This window comes from Oncorhynchus keta, chromosome 26 (genome assembly GCF_023373465.1).
Source record: "Oncorhynchus keta strain PuntledgeMale-10-30-2019 chromosome 26, Oket_V2, whole genome shotgun sequence".
NCBI classification, from domain to species: Eukaryota; Metazoa; Chordata; class Actinopteri; order Salmoniformes; family Salmonidae; genus Oncorhynchus; species Oncorhynchus keta.
The window spans coordinates 6,218,649-6,229,913 of record NC_068446.1 but is presented as its reverse complement, the minus strand read 5'-3'; the positions used below and the strand labels follow the sequence as shown (position 1 = coordinate 6,229,913).

At 45.5% G+C, this 11,265-nt stretch overlaps 1 protein-coding gene across 5 annotated transcripts in view; it reads left to right on the top strand.

The window, feature by feature from the left end:
- Positions 1-3,742, top strand: part of LOC118358625 (low-density lipoprotein receptor-related protein 8-like) — a 277,435-nt gene extending 273,693 nt beyond the window's left edge. Inside the window, exons 18-19 of one of the 5 annotated variants that reach the window (XM_052480114.1) lie at positions 202-374; positions 3,101-3,742. In XM_052480114.1, coding sequence (XP_052336074.1) covers positions 202-374; positions 3,101-3,139 — 212 coding nt within the window. In that variant the 3' untranslated portion in view covers positions 3,140-3,742. Of the gene's footprint in view, positions 1-183; positions 2,049-3,100 lie in introns of those variants that run through there. The other 4 variants (XM_052480113.1, XM_052480115.1, XM_052480112.1 and 1 more) reach the window with 4 other exon arrangements.
- The last annotated feature ends 7,523 nt before the right edge of the window (positions 3,743-11,265 follow it).

Sequence of the window (11,265 nt, the reverse complement as noted above, 5' to 3'; positions counted from 1 at the left end):
TGTTTGTTTCGTATTTGAATAGGTGTGTTTTCGAGAGACTGTGTGTGCATAGATTGATTGCTGTGTGTGTAAGAGCACATGTACCATATGTGGGTATGCAAAAGCTCCGCTCTGCCTCCCCTGGCTGTGTTAACGTGCCCCGCCATGTGTGTGTCGCTGTGTGTGTGCATGTCACACACGCAGTTCCTATCCTTGCCACAGTGGTCATCGGTCTGCTCTGCACCGCCGCCTTCCTGGTCTGGCGTAACTGGCGCCGGAAGAACACCAAGAGTATGAACTTCGACAACCCTGTCTACCGCAAGACCACGGAGGACGACGATGACGAGATTCACATCGGCCGTACGGGAGAGTCCATCGGTCACGTCTACCCCGCTGTGAGTGGCAGCGCCCACCAGCCATTCATAGCCCTGCCCCTGGGGGGCGGGATCACAGACAGCAACTCCCATTGGTACTCTGGGGCACCCGTGCACCCTGCCGGCAAATGAGTTGAGAGTGGGTGGGACTTGGAAGCAGAGAGAGGGTTTTGGGTGTGTGGGTCGGCGGAAGTCTCCTTAGGTCTGTGGAAGAAAGGGAGAGGCTTACATCCTCACACACACAAACACACACACTTAAGTCACAAAATCATTCCAAACCCACCCTTGGTCAAAAACACTCCCATTGACGTTGAGCCCTTCATCACCAGTCTACCACCACATTATCACTCCCTCCATTTACCACTTGACAGTGTGTGTTAGTGTGCTATCGTTGTGCGTTAGAGAAGCACAGCGCTCGGTGTTTTGAGCTTTATCTTCTCACCTCGGAAGAATTAGGCTGTATCCCAAGTGACACCCCATTCCCTATATAGTGCACTGCATTTGATCAGAGCCCTATGGGCCTATATAGGGAATAGGGTGCCATTTGAGATTCAGACTTAGTAAAGGGAGAATCCATTCCCTGGTTTTGTTCCTTTGGAGTGTAAATTAGGCACAAGGGGAACAAAAACCAGGACAGAAATTGCACCTTAGACGATGGGACAATCTTTAATCATATTAATTTATTCCAGATTATTCCGGTTTTATATGTATTTCTCTATGTAAATAAGTGTTTTGTTTTTCTAGCAATGTATTTGTAAGGTATCTTAGATACAGACGAGCTGGTAAACATGAACATGGACCAGAGCAGACAAAGACAAGGAGGTGGGATGGGTTAGCGCTAGGACCAGTTGGCATGGTGACACGTGTGGCTGTGGTGGCGCCGCGTGGTAGAGACAGCGGGAGATGGGCGTAGGTGACAGGTTATACACGCAGACACACACACACACACATACACACACAGTTGGTATGCTACAATGTTGTGCTGAGAGGCCATGCTGAAAACCTGCTCCCCTTCAGAGTGCGTAGTGGGGAACGAGTTTCCACCTGTGCTTTTGCTCTTCTACTCCACTGCTTCTCTCCTTTACCGTACTGTATGTTAGCTGGATGGTGTGTCAGTCAAATAGAGACGTCAAAGTGGCCTGAGGTGGATCAGGCGTCCTTCTCTGTAAGCGCGTGCAGCTCTCCTCACGTCACGGCCAAATCAGTGTGCGGGGGATCGAGGGACGAGGAGGAAAAGGAGTGTGGGTTCTGCAAGGAGAGCTTCTCTTCTCTCTCCTGCTCTGTCGCTCAGATTTCTCTTTCCTCTGTTGCTCTTTTTTTCACCAACAAAAGAATTCCACTGCCTTTTTCTTCTATTTAGTCTTCTGGCCTCTCACTCCTCTCTCTCACTCCTCTCTCTCTCTCTCCCCCTTTTTAGCTTACCTTTTCACACTCGCACACCCAGACACACCCAGACACACCCCCAGACACACCCCCAGACACACCCCCAGACACACACCCAGACACACCCCCAGACACACACCCAGACACACACCCAGACACACCCCCAGACACACCCCCAGACACATCCCCAGACACACCCAGACACACACCCAGACACACACCCAGACACACCCCCAGACACACCCCCAGACACACCCCCAGACACACCCCCAGACACACCCCCAGACACATCCCCAGACACACCCAGACACACACCCAGACACACACCCAGACACACCCCCAGACACACCCCAGACACACACCCAGACACACACCCAGACACACCCCCAGACACACCCCCAGACACATCCCCAGACACACCCAGACACACACCCCAGACACACGCCCCCAGACACACACCCCCAGACACACCCCCAGACACACACCCAGACACACACCCAGACACACACCCAGACACACCCCAGACACACCCCACACACCCAGACACACACCCAGACACACACCCCCAGACACACCCCCAGACACACACCCAGACACACACCCAGACACACCCCCAGACACACACCCAGACACACACCCAGACACACACCCAGACACACCCCCCCACCCCAGACACACCCAGACACACCCCCAGACACACCCCCAGACACACACCCAGACACACCCCCAGACACACACCCAGACACACCCCCAGACACACCCCAGACACACCCCCAGACACACCCCCAGACACACCCCCAGACACACCCCCAGACACACCCCCAGACACACACCCAGACACACCCCCAGACACACCCCCAGACACACACCCAGACACACCCCCAGACACACCCCCAGACACACACCCAGACACACCCCCAGACACACACCCAGACACACCCCCAGACACACCCCCAGACACACCCAGACAGACACACCCAGACACACACCCAGACACACCACCCAGACACACACCCAGACACACACCCAGACACACCCCAGACACACACCCAGACACACCCCAGACACACACCCCAGACACACCCCCAGACACACCCCCAGACACACCCCCAGACACACACCCAGACACACCCCCAGACACACCCCCAGACACACACCCAGACACACCCCCAGACACACACCCAGACACACCCCAGACACACCCAGACACACCCCCAGACACACCCCCAGACACACCCCCAGACACACACCCAGACACACACCCAGACACACCCCCAGACACACACCCAGACACACACCCAGACACACCCCCAGACACACCCCCAGACACAGTGTGGTAACGTTGTTTTATCTGCTCTCTGCAGCGCGTGGCGCTCAGTCTGGAGGATGACGGATTCCCCTGAGGGGCACGCCATGTCCCCATCCACGTCCTCCCCCCTCCGTATCCCGGGGCGACCACACTGCAGAGGAGAGGGGCACAGAGAGAGAGAGAAAGAGAGTCTGCTCGTACCGTACCGTACCGTTCACCCCCCCATGGACAGGGGGGGGGGGGTTATCTTTTACTTATACGTGTACCCCTCAACCCGTGTCACTAAAACACGTCCCCCTCTCTCTCTCTCTCTCTTACTCCTAACTAAAAATGAACTACTACATTACTACTACTACCACTACTACTAGCTACTACTGTGCTGTCCTCTGCCCTTCTCTCAGCCCCCATTAGTTAGTAAGTTACTGTAGTTACCAGTAGTGGTGAATGCTGCTGTCTGTCTTAATGATGATTAACATCGTTGCCCATCAGAGCACATAAATAGATGCGGGCTGGACCTCCCTGAGCACCTTGCTGTAGTCTACTTTGCCAGGAACAGAGGAAAGGCCAGCTGTGTTTTAATTATTATTTTGTGTTTTGAATTGTATTTATTGTTTGTGTTTTGCTGGTGTAAATATGATAAGCCGGACCAGGCCTGTGCCACTGAGGATAGGCTACGCGTGGGCAGAGCCAAGTTGGATGGTGGTGAGGGGGGGGGTTAAGGGAGTGGGATTTGTAGGGAGGGGCTGTTGTGCCAGAGGGCAGTGCCACAAGAAGAAGCAGCAGGGCAGAACTCGGGGGAGGGAGGATTATGGGTAATCCGCTCTGCTGGCATCAGAGATACACAAAAGTAACTAGATAATGAACAGGTGTACAGGGGACGAGTTGGGATGGGGGTTGGGGGCGGGAGACGAGAGAGGAGGGGGTCTTTTTTGAAACTAGGAACTGTACAAGCCCTGCTGTTGTTGGACTCTGTCTGGGAGTCGGTAAGACTTTGGAAGAATTGTTGTGAGTGAGTCATTGTTCCAACGTCAAGCACTGGATTTAAATATAAGGGGAAATGGTCACGTAATAATGCTAAAATTCTGAATATGAGGGACCAATGGAGATGCAGAACGTGGCTGTCTGAGTTCTCCTGTGTTAGTCATTGCACTGTTGATGAGAAAAATGAGAACCTGCTGATTGAAGGTACTGAATTCAACTACTCCATCTGTTTTCTGCAAGAACGCACATAGAAAACACATAGAAAACGCATAGGCTTGAGCTGGTACACATTCTAGTACATGCACACACAGACACAAAGAAAACACATAGGCTTGAGCTGGTACACATTCTAGTACATGCACACACAGACACAAAGAAAACACATAGGCTTGAGCTGGTACACATTCTAGTACATGCACACACAGACACAAAGAAAACACATAGGCTTGAGCTGGTACACATTCTAGTACATGCACACACAGACACAAAGAAACACATAGGCTTGAGCTGGTACACATTCTAGTACATGCACACACAGACACAAAGAAAACACATAGGCTTGAGCTGGTACACATTCTAGTACATGCACACACAGACACAAAGAAAACACATAGGCTTGAGCTGGTACACATTCTAGTACATGCACACACAGACACAAAGAAAGCACATAGGCTTGAGCTGGTACACATTCTAGTACATGCACACACAGACACAAAGAAAACACATAGGCTTGAGCTGGTACACATTCTAGTACATGCACACACAGACACAAAAAACACATAGGCTTGAGCTGGTACACATTCTAGTACATGCACACACAGACACAAAGAAAACACATAGGCTTGAGCTGGTACACATTCTAGTACATGCACACACAGACACAAAGAAAACACATAGGCTTGAGCTGGTACACATTCTAGTACATGCACACACAGACAAAAGAAAACACATAGGCTTGAGCTGGTACACATTCTAGTACATGCACACACAGACACAAAGAAAGCACATAGGCTTGAGCTGGTACACATTCTAGTACATGCACACACAGACACAAAGAAAACACATAGGCTTGAGCTGGTAACATTCTAGTACATGCACACACAGACACAAAGAAAGCACATAGGCTTGAGCTGGTACACATTCTAGTACATGCACACACAGACACAAAGAAAACACATAGGCTTGAGCTGGTACACATTCTAGTACATGCACACACAGACACAAAGAAAACACATAGGCTTGAGCTGGAAAACATGCACACACAGACACAAAGAAAACACATAGGCTTGAGCTGGTACACATTCTAGTACATGCACACACAGACACAAAGAAAACACATAGGCTTGAGCTGGTACACATTCTAGTACATGCACACACAGACACAAAGAAAACACATAGGCTTGAGCTGGTACACATTCTAGTACATGCACACACAGACACAAAGAAAACACATAGGCTTGAGCTGGTACACATTCTAGTACATGCACACACAGACACAAAGAAAACACATAGGCTTGAGCTGGTACACATTCTAGTACATGCACACACAGACACAAAGAAAACACATTTCAGGCAACCCGGATTCTGTCATTCTTTCCCCCCCACTAATTGGTCTTTTGACCAATCAGATCACCTCTGAAAAAGATCTGATATGATTGGTCAAAAGAAAAAATTGTGGGGGTGGGGTCTGAATTGGGCTACATGTCTAAACGCAGCCAAAGAAGCACACACATACAAACATAATTTGGCAGGGTGCATTTGTAGCGCTCACAGCACAGCTCACTGGTTGATTGGTGGATTAATGATAGCTATACATCACGGCTCCCTTTCTCCCAATAGAAGTGTCTGCTTCCAGGGTCCCTACGGGGGTGGGGGGGTGGGGGGGGGGGGATACTGACAGGAACAGGAAGGCTCTTCCAGGATTAGATCTGCCCTCCCCTCCAGAATGGACCGCTCTGCTCCGGAACTCTGCTGAAGATGAATGGAAGTGATTTATCTCTGTAGAACGCTGCTGACATGGTGTCCTGTTAATCTGCCACGCACTTCCAACACAGCCTTCAGTAGGCAGTTACTATAGCATCGTTACACTAGCTACTGTCTGCGGGTTTCAATAGGAAGTTGAGTCTCTTTCCACTACTGTTGTGTGCCCATATACAGATCCATGCCATGTGTTACTCTACACATAAAAGTGGATTTGTGGTTATTGGAATTTATTTATATTGAGTGAACTGACCAACTTATGTGGAACCCAGAGCTTCCAGAACCCACAGTTGTCTCTGTGCTGCAGTGTTCAGAGGACTGTATATTCTTCTCACGTTTTACTGAAGGAGACATTTTACTGAAGGACAGTCTAAAAATTGTACTATGTTCTTCTATCCTTCACGCCTCTCGCTATTCATCACACAAGGTTGTAGTTTGTGGACTCCATCAATTCTCAAAGGCAATACAAAGTAACAGTACAGCGTTTACAGTGCACAGTGCCCTCTTGACTGAGCTTGGTTTATTTAAGACATCTATCCATAGACCGTTTGTTTATGGGTATCATTTAAGAGCAGCCGCTGACGATCTGTATATTTACGGACGTGTCGATTTAATCGATGGTTTTGCTCTCGGGCAAACCAGGTGATCTAGATACAAGAAAGTATTCACACCCCTTGACATTTTCCACAGTTTTTTTATGTTACAGCCTGAATTTAAAATTGATTTAAATTTAGATTTTGTGTCACTGATCTACACACAATACCCCATAATGTCAAAGTGGAATTGTTTTTAGAAATGTTTACAAATTTAAAAGAAAAGGCTGAAATTTCTTGACAATAATTATTCAACTCCTTTGTTATGGCAAGCCTAAATAAATTCAGGAGTAAAAATGTGCTGACCAAGTCCCATAATAAGTTGCATGGACTGACTCTGTGTGCAATAATAGTGTTTAACATGACTTTTAAATGACTACCCCATCTCTGTACCCCACACCTACAGTTATCTGTAAGATTCCTCCGTCAAGCAGTGAATATCAAGCACAGATTCAACCACAAAGACCAGGGAGGTTTTCCAATGCCTCGCAAAGGGCACCTATTGGTAGATCGTTAAATAAAAAAGCTGCCAGTGAATATCCCTTTGAGCATGGTGAAGTTATTAATTACACTTTGGCTGGTGTATCAATACAGCCAGTTACTACAAACATATAGGTGTCCTTCCTAACTCAGTTGACGGAGAGTGAAAAGAAGGAAGCCTGTACAGAATGAAAAATATTGCATCCTGTTTGCAATAAGGCACTAAAGTAATACTTAAAATATATGTCAAAGCAATTAACTTTATATCCGGAATACAAAGTGTTATGTTTGGGGCAAATCCAATACAACACATTACCGAGAACCACTTTTCATATTTTCATTCGTGATGTTGGCTGCATCAGGTTATGGGTTTGCTTGTCATCGGCAAGAAAGGATCAAAAGAAACGGAACTGAGCTAAGCACAGGCAATCTTAGAGGAGAACCTGGTTCAGTCTGCTTTCCAACAGACACTGGGAGACAAATGAACTTTTCTTCAGGACAATTACCTAAAACGTAAGGCCAAATATACATTGGAGTTGCTTACCAAGATGACATTGAACATTCCTGAGTGGCCTAGTTACAGTTTTGACTTAAATCGGCTTGAAAATGTATGGCATGACTTGGAAATGGCTGTCTAGGAATGATCAATAACCAACTTGACAGAGTTTGAATAATTTTTTAAAGAATAATGGGCAAATATTGTACAATCCAGATTTGCAAAGCTCTTAGAGAATTACCCAGAAATACTCACAGCTGTAATTGCTGCCAAAGGTGATTCTAACATGTATTGACTCTGGTTGTTGAATACATTTACATTTACATTTAAGTCATTTAGCAGACGCTCTTATCCAGAGCGACTTACAGATTACTTATCTAATAAAGATATATTAGTGTTTTATTTTTTACTTCAATTTTTTTCTTCCACTCTATTATAGACATTGTAGATCGTTGACAAAGAAAATTACAAAATGACAATTAAATCCATTTTAATTCCACTTTGTAACACAACAAAATGTTGGAAAAAGTTGGTGTGAATACTTTCTAAAGGCACTGTGTCCTGCACACGGTGCTCTGCCTGTCCGTTAACTTGCACCTTGTGTGTTTTGTTTCTTCTTTCATTTCTGTGTGTATGTACTTTAGGATAACTCTTTTTGTTAGGATCTGGAACTCTACGCTACTTCGGCTGAGATGTATACATTACATTAGGAGCATTATATAGAGCATTGGTCTTTCTATGGATGTTTTAGTGTCTTTAACCCTAGTGGCCAGTAGCCTTGGCAACCATGGCGTGTGTCCAGAGCCTTGAGATGATCAACTCAACATGTAAGCGTTCAGAAAACTCTTGATGCTTCAACAATCTCTCCACTACTATATGCCGTTGAAGCACAGAGATCTTTTTTAAACACTGAAGGAGTCGCTCTTCGTTTCTGATGGACACTAACGGAACAGTGATTTCACGAGGCTCTGGATTCGTCACGGCTCCTAGGTCCACAAGTGGCACAAACCCTCAGTAGATGTGTTTGTTCTAGTTCTTTTTTTTAACCGTCCTCTCCTCTCCCATCCTTTTCTCTATGCATGTTCTAATGGCGGCTCCTCACTCAAGGGAGTCATGCGGCTCCGTCATCAGACTGTATTGTGACTAACACCACTCGCATCATATCACCTCTCAATGCAACTCTCGCTCAATCTCTCTCGCCTCCTCTTGGCCATTAACACTTTTGTCTTCACAAGGGCTTATCTTTCTGGAAGGGTAGACTAAACACACTGGGAGAACAGGAGAGAAAGGAAACACTATGGACTGGAACACACCCACGAGCTCAAGAACCCTCGCCAACACTCCGGAAGTGGAACCCAGAGATGACCCCCAGTACAGTGTTTGTCTGTTGAAAGAAACCTTACATGATTCTGGAACCCTTAGTGATTCTCCTCCATGCGCCGTATGTTGTTATAGTTAATATAACCTAGTGACTCTCCTGCTTGGTTGGTTTCTCTCTGTCTGAATAAGACATGGTCATTGTCCCTCCTCAGTCCTCACAACAACACTAGTTGATGTTTTACTGGATGTGTAATACTTGAAGGATCATGCCTAGTTCAGAATCCTTTTTTTTTTTACCTGTCAGTGTTGTAAAATGGGTGCGGTGGCTTATGAGGAGGCTTTTGGGGGTTTCAGAGGGCAGTGTTTGGGAAGGAAAGGGAGGGAGAGAGGTGTTCATAAGGAAATGTCAAATGTTCTCGGTCAAACCTTCATTCCACAGCCATATCATACCGGATACATTTTGTACGTTGTTTGTTGCACAAACTTTTCAAGAAGCCTTCTGCACTGTGTAAAGGGCACATAGGAGGGGAGGGGTGATCGTTATAGTCCGGTACAGTTTTGAATCATAACTTGTAAATACGTTTTTATACAACAAAACTTTTGATAATGTTTTAAACGTACAGGGCCTTGCAAAAGTATTCAGACCTCTTGGATTTCTTCACATTTCGCTGTGTTTACAAAGTGGGATTCAAATGGATTTAATAGGCATTTTTTGTCAACAATCTACATAAAATACTCTGTAACGTCAAAGTGGAACAAAAATTCGAACCTACTAAACTAAAACTAAAATATAGTCCTTACATACATATGAGTCAGTACATGTTAGAAACATATTTGGCATTGATTACAGCCAGGCACATGCACAGATACGGCTCTACCTGTGTAGAGCACATGCCACTTTGCCCTTCCAGTCTCCAAAGTGCCGTTTTCGGCGGTAGCAGATTCTTTGGGGGGGATACATTTTGTGTCCATTTGGTGTCCATTCTGAATCTACTGGCAGCAAGTCATCGTCAAAAAGAGAGTAGGGCAGGCCTACGTTTATATTATCTATATAAAATAGTTTCAACTACAGAAATCGACTACAGAGGCATCTTTGCCAGAACAATAATAGGCAACCTGGTGATTTGAGTGATAATTTTCCCATCTGTTAGTTTCGGTGGCTACTGGCTATACAGTATGTATAAAGATAAGCAGCTGTAACATCATACTTACTTCAATATTATGGGATGAAGATGTAACATATTCTGGCAAATTTATTACGATATTTAATTAATAAATTATTAAAATATTATTTTTGGAAAATCTTCTATTTTGAGTGGAACATGTATTACAGTTCAAAATAGTTTTACCCAAAACTTTACTGATCAGATTGTGCAGCTTTCCCCTTTTGTAATAATTGCTCAAGGAGTCTGTGACCAGGGATGCGGAAAATATTACCCGTTATTCTTTGCTAAATTCTTCAAGCTCTGTCAAGATGTTGGAGGTCATGGCTAGACAGCAATTTTCAAGTCTTGCCATAGATTTTCAAGCACATTTATGTCAAAACTGTAACTTGGTCACTCAGGGACATTTACTATTTTCTTGGGAAGAAACTCCAGTGTAAATGTGGCCTTGTGTTGTAGGTTATTGTCCTGCTGAAACGTAAATTCCTCTCCCAGTATCTGGTGTAAAGCAGATTGAAGCAAGTTTCCTCTAGAATTTTTCACATGTGCTAAGCTCCGTCCTGTTTTTATTTTTTATCCTGAAAAACTCCCCAGTATTTTCTGATGTCAAGGATACCCATAACATGATGCAGCCACCACCATGCTTGAAAATAAGGAGGCAGTAACTTAGTGATGTGTTGTGTTGGATTTCCAGCAAACATAAGGCTTTGGCATTTAGGCCAAAAATGTCTTTGCTGTATTACTTTAGTGCCTTGTTGCATACAATATGCATGTTTTGGAATATTTGTATTCTGTATGTTTGTATTCTTCTTTTCACTGTCATTTAGGTCATTATTGTGGAGTCTCTCTACAATGTTATGACTCAACCTCAGTTTTCTCCCATCACAGCCATTGAACTCAGTAGCTGTTTTAAAATCACCAATGGCCTTATCGTAACATCACTGCGCAGTTTCATTCCTCTCCTGCAGCTCAGATCAGAAGGACGACTGTATCTTTGATGTGTCTGGGTGATTTAATACATCATCCACAGCATAATTATTAACTTGACCATGCTTAAAGAGATAGTCAATGTCTGATTAGTTTTTGTTACCCATCTACCAATCCAGGCTGTATCATAACTGGCCGTGATTGGGAGTCCCGTACGGTGGCGCACAATTGGCCCAGAGTCGTCCGGGTTTGGCCGGTGTAGGCCGTCATTGTAGAATTT